Source organism: Cheilinus undulatus, linkage group 14 (assembly GCF_018320785.1).
Source record: "Cheilinus undulatus linkage group 14, ASM1832078v1, whole genome shotgun sequence".
Taxonomy (NCBI): Eukaryota; Metazoa; Chordata; class Actinopteri; order Labriformes; family Labridae; genus Cheilinus; species Cheilinus undulatus.
In genome coordinates, this window is record NC_054878.1 from 13,316,113 (window position 1) to 13,338,670 (window position 22,558).

Genomic DNA, 22,558 nt, shown 5'->3' on the forward strand with positions numbered 1-22,558 from the left:
GTATCCCTCCGCCACACTAGCACTGATCACTCACTTCCTTATTTCAATTCAGGGCTGCTGCAGCAGCACAGGCCTCCAGCAGAAGACATGCCAATCACTAGGACTAAAACGCCTGCAGTGCATGGAGAGCATCATTACACACATATTGAACTACACGACAGGGGAATGCAGTGATTATTCAGCACATTATTGTGAAATATGTATCTATACTATGATGTTTTAAAGATGTGCATTAAACGTGTAGTGGTATAACTGGATACATAAAACATCCATGCATAGTATACATTAGGGTCCATTAGTTAATGTGTTATTGCTCTGCTAGGTTTACTAAACCATTAACCTCAATAACAGGAAGTAATGCCAAAGTCATTTGAGGTGAGGGTCCTTTAAGGAAAGCCTGAATGGATGTTTTTTGGGTGCTGCTATACATTTTTTTTTATCTCATGGGTCTCAGCTCTATTTAACAACCAACAAGACACCATATCTTACAGACATTTTCATCTATATTTCTCCTTGTCTATGCACTTATATTATACATTTATTTACCTGAAAAGTAGTAATATTTCATTGAGTTTCCTTAGATATCTCTTTATACAGGGCAGGGATAAGGAATTACATTAAATTTAAGACTAAATAATGCAGTTAAAACAAATAAACCTGAGTATGGAAAAAATGCAGCTCAACAATGCTAAAACACCCCCTACTATCATCATAAAGAGGGAGAAGGCCCCTTTTTTAATGACTAAGATGCACTTCGGGCTACCAACTTGTTTGCCTGGATTTTTGTCACTTTTTCTTACCTCCAAAGTGTCAAAAATTATTGCTTCTTTGTAAATGACTCCTTGTTTTCTCCAGTTCAGACTAATGAAATAAATCAGTGTATGTGTAATGTACAAAGATAAAGAAATGTATAAGTTACTGATTTACGAGAGCAGAAAATTGCCACTTACTGTGTTCTGAAATTTCATTCACAGACTTAAAATTGGTAGTTTCTCAGTTAAATTGAATACAGCACTCAAAGAAATTGTAGATTAAACCACTAAAAGCTCATTTTCTGAAATCATCTGCAATTTCCTTCTCACAGGGCTGATGTGACAACTTTGAACAGCATAATAAAACTTAGTGTCAACAATGCAGACTGTGCCTTTAAATTGGAGCAGATTAAAACACCTGCCGGCTTCAATGACAATATATAATGGTGATTGTTAGATAAAAATATGTATCGAATCCCCAGTGGTGCATTATGCTGTTTCTATCTGTCCTGCTGGACATTTTTTGCTCCAAAATGAGCTAGAATACCCCCACACAGGGTACTACTTTACTGCCGCGGAAGGATACTTTAGTGTAGGAAGCAGCCTGCTTGACACTGGAGAATTTGCTGTGCCGGTGTGTGATCGCGTTTCTGATTGGCCGCTGCAGACCTGCAATATTATACTCCATGTGTCGGCTTCATCGATTGGCTACACGGGACCTGCATTGCACCAGGCAGTGGCACTTGATGGAAATATAATAAATATAAATACGGGAAACTTAAAAACCAACGCAGCGCTCATCGCTTGCCTTTCTCAGCGTTATTAAAGCGGATAATAATTTTGATTTGTTTGGTTAAAACGGGAGGAAAATGCGACAGATTTCCGTTTGTGCGGGGTAAATGTTTGATAGGCTCGATATAGGAAGTGCGCACACTTACTATTGGCTACTACAAAGTGTTGTAGGCCAACGTGAAATTAACAATGAAGCATGGCAGGGATGCTGTCTACTTATTTAAACGGTTTACAACAGGATAACGTAGCGTTTCATATTACAAGATAGCGTGTCGTGGCGTTTAGCTAGCTTACAAGCTAACGTATGCATGCCTCCTGAATGTAAAACAGTAAACTTGTGGAAGAATGACGACGCAGAAATATGAAATGCAGATAGTATCGCTGTGTTGTCATAATCTACACACACAGTAGTCCTCCTGCCTGTTTCAGCGTCTGAACTGAGCCTGACTCAAGCACCACCTCGTGGGCAAAGTCTGGAAGTCTTAACAGCTCATATACGGAAGTAAAATGTCATACAGGTTACAATTTTCCTCATTTTATACTCACACAAATGGAGCTACGCATACAGTTCTGAACAACTGAAGCTCGCCTACAATTTGACCCTTAATTCTAAGCAAAGTACCACTGCTTTCACCCAGATATTTTGAATCAAAGTTGTGCAAATCACTGAATACAAATTGCAGCATGTAGTGCTCATTGTTCACCTAGAAACACTGGCCTTCAAATGCAGCCTAATTCCCACTAGTCTAACTCATGTTGCTATTTTGCAAACTCAAATGGAAAAGCAATCATGTGGTATAAAAGAGGCCACAAGTGACCTTACCTTTTTTGTATCTTTGCACTGATTTTCTAACATGGTGAAATAGATTAGTTTTGCCGTGTACTTAATAGGTAAGATGGGTAGCGTTGTTGTTTTTATGTAGTGTTTATTAGGACCCCCATTATCATTGGCACAAGGCCGGGGGTACTCTTCCTGGGTTCCAGGACACAGAACACAAAATAGATTACTTACAATAGCTCATACAATATTGAATGACGGGACACATAAAATGTCTTCCCTATTCCTCACTACTCCTACTCAAGACACAGCAAGCAACACAAAAGTTGCAGAGGTGGAAAAAGTAAACAACTTGTACTTAAGTTAAAGTTACTCTGGATAAAACTTACCTCAGTAAAAGTGCTGATCTTTCTGTACTGGCAAGAGCAAGAAGGGAATAGATCTCCAACCATGCTGTCACTCCTCTATAATAAAGTAAGATACACAGCAAATTTGACAGTGTTTCTTAAACTCATTTAAATTTATATTTAACACTTAAAAAGTGTATACATTGCTCCACACTACATGGAGTTAAACCACACTTGAAAGTGTTAAATATTTTACAATAGGCAGGGGCGTAGCAAGGGATTTTGGGCCCCCAGAAGGAATCTAACACAGGGCCCCGTTTACCAGCTAGCCAAGCAACAAATGTAGCTTCATGTTTTACAAATATCTAGGTGTTTAAATGTAGTTTTGAACCAGAATTTCTGGAGCAATTTTTTTTTTTTACCTTCCACCCCTGGTACGTTGGCTGTTCACCCTAATGATACCAAGTATACCAAGAACTACAGAAAATCAGATAATTAACAAACAAGAGCAAAAAACAAATTAAAGTGGGGCAAAAAGCAAACGAACAAACCAAACAGCAAAACAAAAAAAGTCATAACATTAAAAATGTCAGATAGTGTCACAAAACTTACGTGGCCCACTTGAATCTAACATTCTGATTTGTGTTACTAGTGCCTGCATCTACATGTAGCTCTATAGCTATTTAGGGAACCTACGATTCAATTCTATGGAAAGGAAACCTATTTCCATACACTTGTATGCATTTGAATATGCAACGTGACCTCATGAAGCCCAAACATGAGCACTTTTGATGTCTCTGTATGAAAAAGCATGTAATAGCGGCAATAATTCAGAACCACACAATCAACAGGATGCAATTTGACAATTTATTCATGATATTGTAGCAATTATTCTGAATAAGTAGATGCTTAATGTCTTGCTGACATCCATTTGGGAAGCTGAGGGGATCTTCTTTAGCTCCTGGTACAAAAAACTCCCCTAGGCCCCTACGGCTAGGGAGGAAAGAAAGTAATAGAGAAAAAGGAGTGGGGGGAAAAAGGTACAGAACATAAAAGCAAAAATCAAACACAGGACACGAGGGAAGAGACATGGTTAAAGTATAGTCCTGCTCTTGAAAGTTTGCTATAACTATAACATAAAAAGAGATGCTGCATAATAATAAGTACTGTAAGACACAAGTATAATAGCTTTTAATATAACAATTTGGAGTGCTGTGTTTTATTTTGAAAGACATTTATGGAGTTTTGACAAAGTAGTTCAGTCATTTCAGGTTGTGTTAAGGGTTTAAATTTTGAGAAAATGAGCCACAATTTCTAGAAATGGAGCTCAGCTTAATTTCAAGCAGGAAGATGGTTTCTGCTCTGTCATTTGTCACCACACTATCTCTCACTTCTTCCATTCTTTCTCTCTTCTCACTTTCGTGATCAGCTGATTATGGGTGCCCACTCTCTTAAGAACCAAGCTAATCAGATTCTGCCTCAACTTTGTTTGACCAATCATCATGCACCTGTCATATTTTAAACCTGTTGTCCTCTCTTCCACAGTCAGCCTGTAATTTCAGTGTGGACACTACAACCTTCCTCCACCCCAGCCACCTCCATTTTTCACAGGTCTTCTGCTCATCTCATCCTGCATATCTCAGTCTCCTCCTTCAACCTCATTCTCAGAAGTCCAATCCTCATCTGATCCTGTGACCCTCATCAACACCACCACCAGCGTGTAGACTCTATCCTATTCCTGCAGTTGGCCTCACAACCCTCTAACGTACATGAAGAAGTCACGATGGAGTGCAATCACCAATGACATTGCACATATCCTCTTTCATCAAAATGTGTAGAAGAAATTATTGTTAAACTTGTATTGCGTGTCCCCTGATAAAATATATTTAAACATTTGGGAAAAGTGTGACATTTGGAGATGCATGGTGTTATTGGCTGGATATGGGTATTAGCAGATATTAGTTTAAAGGTACAATGGGTAAAACGGCATCAGACAGCCAGATTCTAGACTGTAACTGTTAAACTGTTACTTGGCCCCTTCTGTGGTAGTTTAGAAACATGGAGGTGCAAGATAACGGAGTCTGTGGAGGGGAGCTCTCCTTAAGAATGAATTAAAGGCTTCTTCTAGGGGCATAAAAATAAAATGGCTTTTTTATTCAGGTGATTAAACATTAATTTAGATATACTTATGAATATGAAGTACCATTTTAACCAAGTTTGCTCTGCTAAATGCAACTAAATATTACACACGGTATCTTTAAAAGTTAGTTATCAGTATGGGCAGACATAAAACAACTGATTATGTTTACAACATGTAACAGCTGTAAATATTGGCCCAAATAAGCAGTAAATATCTGCTGTAAGTGCAAATAAGATGGACCAAAAGACCTACCTTTACTACAGCATTTTCCTTTGTTCATCCTCATTTCTAAAACTTAAAATTGTGGTTGTAGCTGTTTTTTGTTAATCATTCGTTAACTTTAAAGTGTGTTGAAGTTTTAGGTCTGAACATTTGTATATCAACAGGGCTTATCAGCCAAAATAAATGTGTAAATATCTGCAAAAACCAGTATTGTGCATCACTGATAAAGCCATGTAAAATTACTTGAATGAAGACTTATGGCCCTATATGTAAGACATTGTACTTCTACAGCACTGAGGTAGAAATATGTTGTCTTATGTAAATAAGTGAATTATCTTGGACCACTGAGATGTTTCTCAGTTCTAGTTTGTGTCACTTTAGACCCAAAAGGACTGAGGTCTGTAAACAGTGACCAGGCCTCACAATGTTTCACGTGCTGATTTGAGGCTGTAAAAGGTTTGTTTGAATCCCTGTTCCCGAAACTGAACCAGACAAGTGACAATGGATAAAACAGTAACTGTCCCACAGCCCAAAAACAATGCTCTAAAGAGGACAGTTTGGCACAGTGCATCCATTCAGTGGAATATCCTTCCATTATTTATCCACAAAATCCCTGGATGACATTAAGGCTTTAAGAGCAGCTTAAGAGATTTGTAATGAGTCACTGAACCAATGTTTGGACTGATTCACAGCTTACAAAGTTTATCATCAAAAGAATATAATGGGAGTATTGTTCTTTGATGTGTTTGTGGACTGATTGTGGCGAGTATTCAGTGGTTGTGCTTATTATATACCTTGTAGGTTTTAATATTTTATGGGGGTTTTTTCGTGTGTGTGCTAATACAGTGCCCATAAAGTATTCACACCATTGGATGTTTTACCCTTTTATTGAATTTATTTTTATGACCAAAGAAAATACATAAAACCTCTTAAATGTCAAGGTGAAAACAGATTTTCACAAAGAAATGTTAATTGAAGAAAAATATTTAAGGTAAAATAAGTGATTGCATAAATATTCATCTGCCAATTGGTGCTAGTAGTCTCACAATTAATGAAATGGAGATCACCCGAGTTTAGTGAATGTGTCTCAATTGATTTTAGTATAAAGACACCTGTGTCTGGAAGGTCCAGTTACTGGTTAATCAGTATTCCTGGCTACCATCACACTGTGAAGACAAAAGGACACTCCAAGTAACTCAAAAAAGATGATTGAAAAGTAGAAGTTGGGGATGGGTACAAAAAAAAATCCAAGTTACTGAACATCCCCTGGAGTTTAGTTAAATCCATCGCCAAGATTGGAAGGAATATGTCACGTGTAAATCTGCCTAGATCAGGCCGTCCTCACAAACTGAGTGACTGTGCAAGAAGACTAGTGAGAGAAGCCACCAAGACACCTCTGACTACTCTGAAGGAGTTCCAAGCTTCAGCAGCTGAGATGGGAGACTCTCCGCATACAACTGTTGCCTGGGTTCTTCACCAGCCAAAGCTTTGTGAGAGAGTGGCAAAGAGAAAGACACTGTTGAAGAAAAATCATATGAAATCTCGACTACTGTTCACCAAAAGGCATGTGGGAGTGGTGGCAGCATCATGCTGTGGGGATGCTTCTCGGCAGCCTTGTAAAGGTAGAGGGTAAAATGAATGCAGCAAAATATAGGAAAATCCTTGAGGGCAATCTTGTTCTTTCTAGAAGAAAATATGGCTTGGGATATTTATTTTCCAGCAAGATAAATGACCTAAAGTATACGGCGAAGGCTATGCAGTTAAGGAGAACAAGGTGAACCCAGACCTCAAGCCAATAGAGATTTTGTGGCTAGACTTGAAAAAGGCCAGATGTCATGCAACCTGAGGGTGAATATTTATGCACTTATTAACATTACATACTCCATTTAAATTGAAATTACTTTGTAAAGATCCAAATTATATTGACCATGATTAATTTGTAAAATCAATAAAAGGGTAAACATCCAAGGGGGTGAATACTTTTAACAGGCACTGAAAATATGCCGATTTGTCATAAATCACATGAGCTGAGATCAAACATATGAGAGGTCTCCAGGAGGAGCAGGTTTCACACTTTTGCAGTTAATGTGGATCTAAACACTTCACATTAATGACTAAAGATTTTTGGAAACCTCTGCAGCACAGTCGCAATCCTGCCCATTTGCAGTCCTCCCATCAGGTTAAGTAACTCAAACTGAAGTTGAGCTTGTTCACATGTTAATCTACTGGAACTAATCTGGACTTCTTACTGAATTTGTTCAGTGTTTTGCCCTGTTTAACAGGAGAAATAGCTATATTACATAAGCAGACGTGCATTTGTCTCGCTGCTTTGGCCTCTACCTCACTCATAGAAGCATAAACATACTGTATTTCTTCACTCTTCGCAGTCACACTGTGGGGGCAGGGGAGGGGGTTAAGTGGATAGATGACCAAGGTGAGGCAACTTCCTGAGGAGAAAGAGAATTAGAGCACATTTTTCTATGAATGCTTGTCTTAGGCATTGAAAAGGCACTTGTTAGGGTCATGTTAGGCTTCCATTTCCCTTTACAGCAACATATAAAAGTGTAGAATAAACATTATGCAATTCAGCGAAGGGAAAATCTACTTTTGCTGCATGTAGATCTAAAAATTTCATGGCACTATTACGCAGGTCTTTATGTGTTACTTTAAAAGGCCTTGTCTCTTCATGCGTTTGGGGATGTTAAAACAGTTTTATGCAGCACTTCTTATCTAGAAGCACATTCTGTACACATCATAAAGGAAGAGTAATGTGGAAGTGACATTTCAGAGAATGCCAACACCATGATCAGCCCTGCTGTATCATCCCCCATCAGTATCTGAGCTCTCACGGGGGCGGTTTAGAAAACCCAACCCAGTTTTCCTTGAGCTGACAGGGCAAATGCCTCATTAGAACGCACACCCCTCTTCTTGTAGCCCTCCCAGCATCTCTGGCCCAACACGCCACGCTTGATTTAAATGTTTTTTTTTCCTTCTCCCATTTGCTGAATGCGCTGCGATGTATGAGCTGCAGTTGAAATGCGTGACTGATTTAATAAGGAGAGTGTTTCCGAGGAGGGGGCTGCAGCAGTAGCCTCATTCTCACTCAGAGCCCAGAGATGGCCCTGTAAAGTGGTTCGATGCCTGCTGCATGGGGCCACTTTCTGCTGAGCACTGAGTTACACATGGCTCCACATCAAGAGGAATTAAATCAACTCTGCTGTTCCCCCCTCATGTCAGACTGCAGAGCGGGCAGCTTAGCTGGATTTACTTAACCGTGCTGTAATAACGGGAAGGCTGAATTTTGAATAGAAGACAGCAAAATAAAATCACAGAGCGCTCTCATCCCTCTGCCAAATATATCATCATGCACCATGAAATCAAAACGTGTACCAAGTCAACTTTTCTTTACTGCAAAGGAGCAGTCCTTTTCAACACTTCAGAGTGAAGCATTAGTGCAACGACATGCAGCTCCTGGAGGCAAAGTCCAATAAAATGCTGCAGTCAGGACGTTTTATCTCGTTCTGTAACCCTGAGATTTAATTATATGCATCTGCACTTTCGTCAAGTGTGTGGGAGTCTTATTCCTGTAATTACTAGAGAATGCCTCTTTTAAAAAGGGGATGGGCAACTCCTTAAGGCCTTTTTCTTTCCTCTTGGCTTTGAAATAAAAGGTAATGTCCTCAGAGAGTATGCAGAGACAGAAAAGTAAAGGGAAAGACATGACTTTGCATATTGATAAGATTGATTCTGTTTGTGACACAGAGGGCAGCTACACAGAGACTGAACTAATTGAATAATTCATGTGATTAATTATCTCAAGATATTACAGCACAGCAATGAACTCAATACACAGCAATCCAATAAGAAGCAGACGTCAACAGATGCTGCCTCTGTGCAAACAAGATATAAGAGGGTGCTGCTGTGAGCAGAAACACTCCAACAAAAGCAGATCAAAAAGACCAACACCAAAGGCAATCATTAGAGAAAAACGCCATAATCTGTTGCTTTTTTGTCTTTTTATTTATTGTCTTTACACATAACGGTAACAGGAGAGTGGGATAAGTGGGATATTACATGCACAAAATATATCAAAACTCTCTGGGGAGGCAGACAACTCAGCTGCTGCCTCGTCTCTTTCACACAGCGATAGATAAAGGAGAGGGAGGGCTGGATCTGTAAAAGTTTGAAGGTTAGAGGTAAAGCCCCTCTGGTGTGCCCTCCTGCTTCTTGTACAGGACATTTTCCTTGGACTTCTTGAAGTCTTCGTTGGTGACTTTCATGCGGCGCTCCCGCAAAGCCATGAGGCCAGCTTCTGTGCAGATGGCCTGGAGGACACAGAGAGAGGAGAGCTCATAAATAACAAGGAGGCAGCTTGGTTTCAGCTGTAGTAACCGTTTCTGTGGACTAAACTGCATATGGAGATTGTGGAGGCTTATTCTAATGCAGTGGAACCAAGAGGCAGCAGAAACAATGTTGTGCTTTGTGTTGTCATTTAATCTGACTATGTGTGTTTAGCTTCCTGCCTAACAGGGCAAACTAGTAACACGTGTAAAGAGAAAAACAGCAGCGTGGTATACCGGTGACATGTGGACACAGCAGATACAAAGGAAGACCTAGAAACAGCACAGTTTATCTGTTTGCCAAGGTTGCATTAGGAGAGAGGCTTTAGGTGGTCAAACAGTCCACTACAAAAATGTGCAATCAATTTGTAGGGACAGAATGTAAATCAACAACAATTTAGACTACTGAGTAAACAGATACTTATCGGGCTCAAAAGAGAAAGTGAAAAGAAATCTGGTGATATAACTTGAAGAACTTGTTTACTCCCATAGCAATACACATTTAAACAAAGCTAGACAGACACTACTACACTACTAATGTGCCATGCACACACACCTTTGGTGTGACTTTATGAGTCTAGTGGTTGTGAATATTTGTTGTGTTGTTAGAGCATTCACTCAAAGGTTACATCCTGTCAAGACATGATAAAAAATAAAGTTATAATTAGTAAAACTTTATTTGTAGAGCACCTTTAAATAAAATGGTTGACAAAGTGCTTGTTGTCTTGAAAATCATAGGTTACAATAAACTGTATAGTTTGACTGATTGTTGAAATCAGGGGTGACTTCAACACTGGGGGTTAAAAAATCAAGTCAGCAGACTGCTGAAAGGTTTTCCTTACTTCTTTTGGTGCAACACTCCCATACTGCCAACATTTTCTCTCATGACTGACCAGAAAAAAGATCAGAGTTTATCCATCAGGTCACTTCTTGTGCTCAATAACAAACCTGTTCTCTGAATATGCAGTTAGATGTGCTATAACCCAGCATTAAATTGATGGGACACCACAGATAAACATCTTCCAGTGACAGTGGTTCAGGTCACATTATGTGCTGTCAACAGGGCAAATATCAGCGGATGCTGCATCTGTGTATCACTTATATAGATGCTAAAGGCAATATATTGTCTTTATTTAGCCAACACCGTTTTAAACTCAAACCATTACATTCATAAAATCTGAGAAAAAATTAAGAAAGCTTGAATATTGCAATCAGAACACCTGAATGTGCATTTGCATGTATAATATTCCCAGTAACTTTAGAAAGCAATCACAGCACAACTGTTGGTGCAATCTGAGTAAAAGAGGTAACAGTTGAAGACATCTTAAAAAAATCACTGCAGTTGTGAAAATTACAAATTTAAGAAAGTCAAGTTTTTAGAACCAATGCTGGATAAGAAAAAAGTGATGTTGCAGTCTTAAGTGTATCAATACATAATACATTTAACCATCTTTAACATACATCTGTCTCTTAATCACATGGTTAAGTAGTAGCTTGAGACAAAGCTGAGCTTTAAGAATGCACTGGCAGCTCAGAGGGTCCAAAACGTAAACATCTGAGGGAGTTCCATCAGATTCTCATGTCTGATAAAAATGAACTGTAAAAAGGAAAATAAACAGAACTAGCCTGCAACTCCTGTGAAGAATATAAAAATACAAAACAGCAAACAAAACTTAAAATCCCTTCAGTCTTTATAAAAGCCTTAATTTTTGAATAGATTGATTTATCAACTTTTAATACTTTTTAAGACCCTGCATTAACAAGAGAGGCAGAGAAAATATGAAACTAGCTAAATAAAGCAATCACGTTTTTCAGTTAAATGCCTTTTAACATTGTGTTTAAATGATGCAGTGAGACTAGAGTTTTCAGCTGTAGGGAGCCTTGCAAGTTATTCCAGGTCCAAGGAGCAAAATAGGCAAAGACCCTTTCACCCAGCTCAGAACAAACTCCTCTAAACCGGTAAGAAATCCACCTGGGAGGACAGCACTGAAAACCTCTGGAGACCCAACAAAAGACTACATGGATATTTGTTTATTATATACACAAAAATATGCAATGAAGTTGACTGCATAATGTTAGTGATGGCCAACCTATCAATTCATAGAGTACAATGATGGAGTTAGTTTTAAATCTTTTAACACTGTGATACACATAGTCTAAGAGGTGGAGTACAGAAGAGGAAGCATGCATATAGATCACATCACCATAGTAAAAGCATACCTAGAAAACTGGCCTGCACCGGATTTTTTTTCATCTACTGTGTTAAATAAGGATTGTAAAATATTTACTCTACATTTAAAGTACGGATGCACCAATGCATCTGTCCAACATCAGTATTGGTCGGTATCTGCCCTACTGACAAATATCAGCCATCTGCAAATTATTTGACTTGAACAGATATCTGTATCACTGTTTAACTGTTGTGTCCAGCCTACATAATGCTAATATCAAGTATACATGCAATCAAAGAAGAGATATTTTATTAGAGAGAAGATATCATGTGTGGGACAGACTTTGATCTATTTTACAGCTCAATCATTTATGAAAATGCTGGCATAGTGGGAGTCTTATACCAAAAGAAGTAACGAAAGAGCATCAATATTGGTATCTGAATCTGCTAAATTGTTATTTTAGAACACCTGTAACAGCCCTAATTTTCACAAGCTAACGCTGAATTTTTAGACATAACAAAAGTTGCTAAAAATTGTTTTTAACAAATTATTGTTACATTATTTATATGGCATTCATAAAAATCAAATCCACTTAGAAGAAACATTTCAAGAGTGACTGATAACACCTTTTGAAGGCGTCATTTCATTCTACACCACATGAGGGCAGCAGAGCTGAGTCAGTCAGAGCTAAAGTTGTAAATGTACAGTAAACACTTTGGATGGAGGACATAACACTATAAAATGTGTTGATGCAACAATAATGTAGAAAACAAGTCCTTGTGGCTCCCCTTCAGACAGCTTTATACCGTTTGACTCTCTCTGGTGAGCCACAGTGGGGGCTGGCCCGCTGCCAACCAATCATTTAATCAATAAGTGGCTGCAGTCTGAAAACCAGGCTGGAGCAAATTAAGTAAAAAGACGGGGAAAAGATGCAGTTCGATTAGACACAACCCCGATCATGCTGCTTAATCCACTCCTATGTTAGGATGGTTTGCTCCCACTACTACTACTACAGCAAAAGAAAAGGGGTTAAAATAAAGATAAAACCAAAAACTCCATGATCATAGGACAACAATCACCATTAATCACATGGGGCACATTGTGGCACTTTGGCTGTATATGGGGTCACATTTATGAATTAGTGATTGTTATAAGAGAAAAAGCCAGTTTGCAGCTGTTCACAGAGGGTCTTAGTCTCACCTTAATGTCTGCTCCTGATAGGTCATCCTTCGCCAGGATGAGGTCATCGAGGGTGACATCATCTGCGACTGTCATGCGGCTGGTGTGGATCTGGAAAATCCTGCGTTTGGTCTTCTCGTCTGGCAGAGGGAACTCGATCTTACGGTCGATTCTCCCTGAGGGGAAAAGAAAAGAAAAATTGTAAATTGCCTTCAAAGTGCTGCTAAAAATAGATTCTGACAGTTATCTCAGTCATATTTTTATTGTTTGACATTTTATTCACTGGACTAAAGCCAATGACTCTCAGTTTGTGCCAATCTGACAGTTAAACACTGCAAGGTGCCAACTGATCAAACACTGAATTTATCAAACATTAGTCATTCAAGAAAGCAATTACTGCAAATGCTTCTTGGAGAAAACTGCTCTGGTGCAAGTCTTATTTAGTTTCAGAAATAATGACAAGGTCAAGAGATAATTCAATGAAAATACCAAAAAACGTGTTTTTCATCGAGACTTCAAATTAAGAACATTCAGTCAATTTAACGACCAGTTCCAACTCCCGTGAAAAGGTTAGAAAACAAAAGAGTTAAGCTTTACACAAACAACAAGGTTTTTAAAATCTGCGCCTATTTTTTCTAATGTACGAGGCCTCACACATGGTGACAAATAACAACTGTTTAGCTCTTACAGTGTGTGGTGTGCAACAAGATGACCAGCAGAGCACACCACACTAACAGATTCATTCACCAATAACCAGAGTCTCCATTCTCAAAACCTGAAATCTTGTGTGGTCAAATGCTGGGTTTGGGATCGTTTGGGATTTTTCTGATACTGGTGCTAAATGGATACCGGTGACTGAATCAATACTTTAAGGAGGAAAGAATATGATACTGGTCAATGGCACCAAAACCACTTTGATAATTGTAAAAGCAACTTTATACTTAAAATTGGGCAATATATTAAATCTTGAAATTAAAAATCTACCATGAACAAATTCCTACAATTAATAAAACCATACTATAATCAGACTATAATCAAAGTGTATTATTTTTCTAATATTTCCCTCTACTATTCTCTTAATTTTCTAATGATTTTTAAAGAGTATTTTAAATGTTAGTCCTATTAGAACCTGCTAGTGTCACTTTACAATTCTAACAAGTTATCTGTTAGTACAAGTTTGTTTAATTTCATTTTAGCATTTTAAAGTAAATTTAAATCCTAAAATTAAGTTTTATAATGATACATGATGATCTCTTATGTGCATGCAAACTTAACCCCCCACCTCATCCCAATCTGTGCCTCCATCCATCCACTATGGATATAAACAAATAATAATCAAAAAACAACATCAAAAAGAGAGATTTCTCTTAACATAGAATCCAAATGATCAGCACCATAAATACTATATTTAAAGTTTTGTAGTTACTCTTTAAGTAAGTAAACTAAAGATACATGCAAGCGGAGCTGACACTACTCCGCAGCAAAACGAATAAAAGACATTCATATTCTTATTATCTAAATCAAGTTGTGTTACATTAGCTATGTTGTGTCCAAGGTATTTTGTGCCTTTACTTTGACTATAGGGAGGTTGCGTTGGGAGTGCAGCTGCACCAAAAGCTTTGTTTTGATTTGGTTTGGTAGGTATCAGACATGTTGGTACCGCTGCCTTGTTGGCACTGGATTTCAGTACTCATTCCTCTCCTTGTCATTGATTGAGATTTGTTTTACAGGACGTGTTGTACAAACACTTAAGTTGACACCACATATCAACAAGTTAGTCCTCCATGTCTGACGTTTGTATAACTTTATGCTTCACATTTACTTTTTGCCATGGCTGTGTTTGTTGTGCTTCCTCCTTTGGTCAGCTAGTTCCCTGACTGGCTATTGCTCTTTCGAATAATCCAGTTCATGCCTGCTCTGCAGCTTTAGTGTTCCCCCCACACAACAGGATTTCTTACATATTCGATATTTATGATGTCATTAGAGCATCTCTAAATATCTTCAGAGCATGTCAGAGAGGGAAAGACTACTCCTAACATGCCACAGGATAATCTTCAAGATAATTTCAGAGCCATGCAATACTCTTGTCTTTGCTGACTTTGGTTTGAAGGAGGAATATGGGCCAAAAATCAGCATGACAGAACCAGACCAAACAAGACTCTCACTGACCTGGCCTGATGAGGGCGGGGTCCAGGGTTTCTATCCGATTGGTGGCCATGATAACTTTGACATCTCCTCGTGAGTCGAAGCCATCCAGCTGGTTGAGAAGTTCCAGCATGGTCCTCTGGATCTCCCTCTCACCACCAGAGTTAGAATCATATCTACATAAACACAAAACATCTGTATGAACAATTTCTATATGCATTTAATCATGTTTGAACCTAAGACTGTGAGGACCACAATGTTGTCCCTACTGCAGTCTACATATCATTGATGCAGCCGATTATGTGTTTTTTTTCGTATGAGCACAGAAATCCAATGCAGAATCTAATGAAGTCTTAGCATGACTCAGCAACATTATGAAGGAAAATAAATGGAGATCAGCCATTCTACTGCACATAAAGAGGCTGACTCTTTTATAATACAGCTCCTTTGTACACAATATAAACCTAAAAAACAAACTTTCAAAGTGACATCAACACTGAAACTTCAACATTACTCCAGAAGAGAAGCACTTTCAGCTTGGCAACAACAAAAGTTATCCATGCAGCACTGTTAATGTGCTGTTAAACGCTGACTAAAAATAAAGCTGTGATATTTTCAGGCACAGCCAGTTATCACACTTACTAATCAAACACCTTGTCAACCACTCCTGACTCCTCAGCACTGCGGGTGACACATTACCTCTGCTCAAGTGCTCTCAGTCTCTCACATTCTTGGTATGACGGTATTATGTTGAGCATTTGCGTACCTCTTTGTGCCAATGGCGTCGATCTCATCGATGAAGACGATAGAAGGCGCGTGCTCCTCTGCCACCCTGAAAAGCTCTCGCACCAGCTTGGGCCCGTCTCCCAGGTACTTCTGGATCAACTCTGAGCCCACCACACGCAGGAAGGTGGCTGACGTCTGATTGGCTACAGCCTTGGCAAGCAGCGTTTTACCTGGAGCATGAGGAAAAGATCTTTGATACTCTACCACAACAGCACTTGGAAAAGAGGATGCTAGGGTTTCATTTAAGCATCCTGATATGCTGAATAGTGTCAGCTATTGCCTGAAGTCGACATTTCATAGCTATGCTAAATTATCTCTATTGAATTAAATCATTTGGATGTCTTTTTCAGTTAAAGAGTATGAAGATAAAATCTTGTGGCATTTTAGAGGAAGACCTGTAGCCATTTCATTTCCAATGCTTATGCAGTTTCCAGTGACATTTTCTTTGATAGGGCTCATATAATTGTCCTATTTCACCTGGTTTTCATATTACTACCAACCTATTTTACTAATTTAAATATTTTATGAATTTCCAAATAGCTCAAAGTCTCTTACTTGAATTAAAAGGTTTTTAGGAACTAAAAATAGCTCATGAAGCTCATGCATGCCTCAGTGCTCCTCTAAAAGGTCACACAGACATGCCCCATTTTTGGGTGGTATCTCTTTCCTTCACTAAAAACAACATAACATTACAGTCACAAAGTTAGGTGAGTGATTAGTATCAACCCTGATGGGGAATGATAAATGTTGAAATCACTACAATACAGTTTTTGGTGAAAAAAAAAAAATTATACCCATGTCAAATAAGAAGATTAAAACAGGAGAAGGATAAAGTGTTGCTGTTATGACTTGTGTGACATAATTACAGAATTTCTGCTGTCAATATTGATTCTTTGATTGAAATATGAAAAAAGAAAAGTATTTTTCTCTGACAATTCACTTCACTGTAAAACAGCCTTATGATTCCACACGGTGGCGCTATAAACGAGGGTAAAAGAAACAGCCAAACAATGTCAGACAGTGGTGTTTTTTGTATTCTTAGGTGTATCAGATATCATGATACAACACTGTATAATTGTTTAAAATTTAGCAGTTATCACAGAATAGCTGCACTGTGATATCAAGGGCCATGCATTGCACAACATATTGTATCTTGAGTAACCTGATGATTTCTACTCTGAACTATGGTGGTAGAAAAGGCACATACGTATGTCATGTCTTATGATTGTCATCCCTCAAACCAAATCTGAACCATAACAACTTCATCTATGAGTATACTGTCCTTAAAAATAAGTGTAATACATACCAATGTAATAAAAAATACTGCTGAAATCCAGAGAGATTAAACCTCTCTGTCATTGCCATTATTTTTGATAATTTTGGTATTACAATGATCAGTTTGCATAGCTGTTCCTGCAAATATCAAACACCCTACTCCTGATATAATGGGCATCAAAAGCTTACTGCTTTGGATCTGCCTGTCTGCAACTGCTTCATCTACCATCATCCTTACTTCATCATCATTACTAGAACAGTTAATCTAAGAGGAGCTCTACTTCAACTGCTATAATTATCAGCAATAGTCCTCTCCATTTCATTATTCCCCTTGCTCTTAAAGCTAACATTACATGCCATCAGTCATAGTTATTACTGCCAATTCTTGACAAAATGCTGCCATCATTACTGATGTTACAGCCACATCCTGCAAAACTGAAGATCATTTGTGGCATGACAGCCAAAACTTTATATTTTTTCTCTTGTCCCTCTTTCTGCTTTCCCCTACCCATTTCCAGCCCCAACTTCAGCAGATGACTGTCAACATGAGCCTGATTCTGCTTGAGGGTTCTTGCCTGTTATAAGAGAGGTTTTCATCGCCCCTGTAACAAGGCTTAATGTTACTAGTGCTGAGCACATGGTTATTAATGTCGGGTCCAAATCAAATAGTACAGTCTACACCTGCCCTCTTTATGAAGTGTTTTGAGATAACTTTGGTTCTAAATTAGCACTAAACAAATAAAGACGGGCTGATTGATTGATATTTAATTTGCAGAAAAGCAAAAGTAAAGTCCTTCACGCTTTAACAGTCTATTTGTTTTCAGATCTTCACTGAAGAACAATTCTGTTTTGTCAAGCTTCTGAATAACATTGTTGAATGTGGTGCATGAGAAATGTTAATTACAAAATAATGATTCCTGTTTAGTTGATTTTGCTGCTTGAAGGAAAATACTGAAACCGCCATAGTTATTCAGTGTTTAGATTTTGATTCCTGTAAAGCTTTTTTAATATTTTTGAATTTCAACAAAAATGTATCACTGCAGAGCATTTTGTCCATGGCAGTCAGTCTGAGACTGGCACGATGTTGGTGAAAGACTGTCACTTTGCCAAAAGGTCTCCCAAGGCTGAGTACATTTTTTAAACCTGCTTTCAACCTGGGTATGCAAAGATCTTGTCACCAAGATTCAATTTAAAAACATACTGATGTGATTACACTAAAAAGGCAAGACTTAGTTGATCTTCATACAGGATATATTTTCTGTTTTCACTTATTCCCAAAACTGCAATCTCATCAGATTATCTAAATGAATGGCATCCCAAATATAAATGCTCTCTAACTTTCTGATCATTTCATGTTAAACATGAAGCACACAAATCAATTACTTGCATTTCATCAGCCCTAATTTCCTTTATTTCTTCACAAAATATCCATGGATAAGGATGGTTTCAAAGTTAGCGGGTTGAATTCCCATGAATAGATTTTCCTGTAAAACTTTTAAGCATTGATGGTAAATGGTCAGGTAGAGGCGCTTACCTGTACCAGGTGGTCCATATAAGATGACACCTTTTGGGGGCTTGATGCCCATCTCTTCATAATACTCGGGATGTGTGAGGGGCAACTCCACTGACTCCTGATTAAAACATTAAAAAATGTGCCTCAGTATCAAAAGAAAAAAAATATTAACCATAGATAATGTGATAAAAAAAATTGGCACGTTTATTTGTCAAATGTCAGGCAAAATCCTTTAGTTTTTAATAGAAATTTTCTTTTGTTGTGGGAGGTTGTAGTGCATCTGGGAAGTACCTTGATTTCCTGGATCTGATTATCCAGTCCTCCAATGTCAGCGTAGGTTTCTTGAGGGGCCTTCTCCACCTTCATGACTGTTACCAAGGGATCAGTGTCGTCCATCAGCACCCCAATCACAGCATGAACCTACAAGTTACACACACAACATCGTGGTTAATTACCAGCCAATCGTTATGAGAAGGCATCCAGACTTTACAAATTTTCATTACAAGGTCATCCAGGAATAGCAGGACTTACATCACTGAATAGGAGACACACAAAGGATTTCGCTGAATGTTACCTTGTGGTTTAGCAGGACAGAGCAGCCAGGCTCCAGCAGATCTTTATCTACAAACGACAGAATGCTGACATAGTGCTCTGATCCAACTGAGGTGGAAACGATGGCATGGTTGTCATCAATAATTTCCTCGAGAGTGCCCACAGACATAGGGGTTCCCCGCAGGTCATCCACCTTTGACCTCTCCTCCTATAAAACAGAGGGACCAGGAATATTTTAAGTTTGAGCAAAATTATGGCAGAAGCGTTATTTCTTTTATCTATGAAAGTTTATTTGGAATTGGACTTTTTTTCTTAAGAAAGACAGTGTTTGCACAGTCATAAGAATGACTGACCTCCTGTTTTTCTTCCAGAGGCTTCATCTGCTCCTGATTCCTGATGAATTCCTCCTCCATCAGAAGATAGTCTTTGATCCGCTCCTGTTTTAGCAGCTTCAGACGGCACTGAGTGTGAGGGGTGACTGAAATGCAAATACAGGCAAGAAATGCAGATTATGTAAAAAAAAAAATATATATATATCATACAGACACCAGCTTCAACAAAATCAAAATTTAAATAAAGGAAGACATGAAAATGTAATAACTTCTAAAAATAAATAGGACTGTTAAACAATTACATCTTTAATCATGATTAATCTGAAATTTAGCTTTTAATTGTGGTTAATCTCCTCATTTTGAAATTTTTCTTTTTTTCCATTTAAAATTGTTGTTGTTTCATTACTGTCTGAAGCTAAAAATGGCTTTATGTTATGATAGACGTACATTTTTTTGAAAGAAAATAAGAATCTTCAGGTTGATTTAATGTTTTAAAAACACAGAGAAGGAACTTTTATGGACTAAAAAAGAAAAACAGTGGAAAATTAAATGTTTGACACGCAAGGTTTGGATGACTTTTGACTTGTTTACTTAGCAGAGCTTTTTAAAGTGAAATATGACATTAAGGAGCAGTGGTGAGCCTATTATGCAGAGTAGCATAGAGAGAGATAAACAACCTGTTTCATTTCTCTCCTGTCACTGCACTGATTTAGGTGTTGCCTCTCCTATACAATAAGGACCTTTATTGGTCATTTTACTAAGCAAATTAATGTTGCTGAAGTCTTTCAGTATGAAGTTGTTTTTTAATCATTTTCATCCAGTGATTGTCAGCTGGATGGTCAGAAACCAGACAATGGTCCCAGAGCTGTTTTCAGTGGGTTGGGAATGTGTGCCTGGGTACCAAAGCATCCATATGTTTTTGGCTTTTTTACTGTTTTACCATGATAATACTTAAATTTAGGTCTTAGCATATTTATCCCATTATCCTGGTTTATCACCGGTGTTTTCCTACAATTATATGTTAAGTTCTCCAGAATAAAAACAAACAAATTATACATGTTATCACAGGAAGCAGGTTAAAGTGTATGCATGCATGTTTTCCTATCATTCTGTACTGATGCCCTTTCAAACATGTTTTTCCTTTCTCTGTCTGGGTCCAAACTGCCACATCTTTAAGTAAATCTGAAAATCTTTGGAAAAATTGGGTCACATTTCACATTAATGAGGGCTGCTGGGTCCTGAAGCTAGACCATTTGAGAACCACCATTTTAATCCAATTTACAAGCCTTAAAAACAAGAGAAAAAGACAGATAAAACACTACTCAATGCTTTTTCAGTTCCTTACCCAGTGGTAGTTTGCTGGCAGCATCTGGTCCCTTAGTCTTCTTCTTTTTCTTGCCAACTCTGGTGGGAATTGGAGGCTCGTATTTCTTTTTCTTGTCCTTAAGACACCGAAAAGAGGATGGCACATGTCAGAAAAGGCACTAGCTTTCAAAATACTCAACACTGATAAACCATTAAACATGAATAAAAAGCAGTGCTGTCAAACGATTAAAAAACAAATCTTTTTGCAACAAGCTTTTTAATTAATTAATCTCAAATTTACTGGTAAAAATGAGAACAACTGCACTCCATGGAAAATTTCATAATAATAGTATCGATACAATAACAAATAATATGCTTCTCTCTGCCACTGAAACATTTTAAAAACATCTGAAACAGTGACATTTATACTGAAAGGAAAAGATGTGGGCACATGTTGGCATCCCAGGAGATGCAGACAGACACGGGAGGAGGAGACCTTGAGAGCAGACCGCCCATTTTATCAGTCAATTTTGGATTGTATTGATCTTTAGGCTGCATGAAATAAATACTGATAGCTCAGGGAATTTTCTGGGTATTTTTAACAAAGCTATAAAGGACATTTATGTAATAGGAGTGTGCAAATGCTAGGCATACATTGTTTTAGATCAAATTTTCTTTCTCTTGATTAATTTTAAGTCCAAATTTTAACAGAAATTAAAACTGTGAAATCATTACATCATAAATACTTCCACATGTGCCATCTTCACGAAGATAGGACTTGAAGACTTTTCCTTTGCTCATAAAATGATGTAAAAAAACCCTGTTGTGGACAAATGTTTAACAAACCGCATGTACTGATGGCTAGTCAGGTAGTGATGACAAAGCACAAGCAGCAGATCAAAACATCCCGGCTTTGTATGGTTTATATTCTTAGGACATATACTACCATCCTTACCATATTAATAATTTCCCTCTAAGACATTATGCTTCTTGTAAACAACATAAAGAAGATGTTATTTCTACTTAAAAGCCGTCCAGATTTATTTTAGCAGTCAGACGTTGTGCCATTCTCACCTTGTCATCTTTCTTGCCTCCTCCTGGACCGTGTCCTCCACTCTGGCTTTGACCCTACAAGAATAAAACACATATTATTCTGACATTCAACCGAGGAGAAGCTACCAGTGTTATTTTTCCGTTATAGCCAGCAATGTCTCTTTCTAGATTAGCCGGGTAGGGAACAGTAATGTTAGCTTTCAATGCCGATACCCGCTAGAATAGCTTAACTTAGCATGTTCATTATTGTTATTAGTGAGATAGATCCAACGATAATGACTTACACCACTGAGAATAGTGATAAAATAGATTTCAGGGACAAATTACTTCTTCGGTATGAATGACTTTGCTAATCAGAGCTAGGCTAACGTCTGCTGCCAACGGAGGAAAATGCTAATGCTGCTAGCCTCGAGCTAGTAGGCTACTACTGATTTATAATTCTGCTTTTACTCCGGAAAAAGACATATGGTATTCTGAAACTATGTAACGGTGCGAATTGTAACGCTCCAAGTACAACAAGTTACACTTTACTCGCCAAAAATGTCTTTTAAAAAAATAAACATAAGAGCCGAAGAGAAAATTGCTTGCTCACTTACCATTGTTGCCTGTCGCTCTGAAATGACGTCAGTGGTTACGGCTAGTCAACGGGGCCAAAAACATCCGAATAAAACAGTGTCCTGTCGCCAATCCACTACTGTGTCAGCTTAAGTGACTCATTTTCACTTTGAGTCTGCATTTTGGAAACCCTATGAAAAATGGAACTGGATAACTTATGTACAACAGTTTGGATTAAAGAAAAACACACTCAGTCCTCACCGAGAAAAAAACATTACCCATTTTCAGCCAACACTTCAGTATCGTTCATCCTCAATGGCT

At 38.1% G+C, this 22,558-nt stretch overlaps 1 protein-coding gene across 1 annotated transcript; it reads right to left on the minus strand.

Annotated features, from left to right (window-relative positions):
- Window positions 1–9,028: 9,028 nt before the first annotated feature.
- LOC121521771 (26S proteasome regulatory subunit 4) lies at window positions 9,029–22,329 on the minus strand. Its single transcript, XM_041805934.1, has 11 exons — window positions 22,279–22,329; window positions 21,704–21,757; window positions 20,670–20,766; window positions 19,346–19,470; window positions 19,015–19,200; window positions 18,732–18,860; window positions 18,462–18,558; window positions 15,633–15,822; window positions 14,891–15,042; window positions 12,743–12,897; window positions 9,029–9,356 (listed from the first exon to the last, which is right to left on the minus strand). Exons 1-11 carry the CDS (start codon window positions 22,279–22,281, stop codon window positions 9,222–9,224), a joined length of 1,323 nt encoding a protein of 440 aa, XP_041661868.1. The 5' UTR covers window positions 22,282–22,329; the 3' UTR covers window positions 9,029–9,221.
- Between the last annotated feature and the right edge of the window lie 229 nt (window positions 22,330–22,558).

Excerpts from the sequence above, each read along its gene's own strand:
- LOC121521771 (XM_041805934.1), bottom strand. Across the intron at positions 19,471-20,669 it reads TGCCAGCAAACTACCACTGG|TCACCCCTCACACTCAGTGC; the intron begins GTAAGGAACTGA and ends TTTGCATTTCAG. Across the intron at positions 12,898-14,890 it reads CCCCGCCCTCATCAGGCCAG|GGAGAATCGACCGTAAGATC; the intron begins GTCAGTGAGAGT and ends TTTTCCCCTCAG.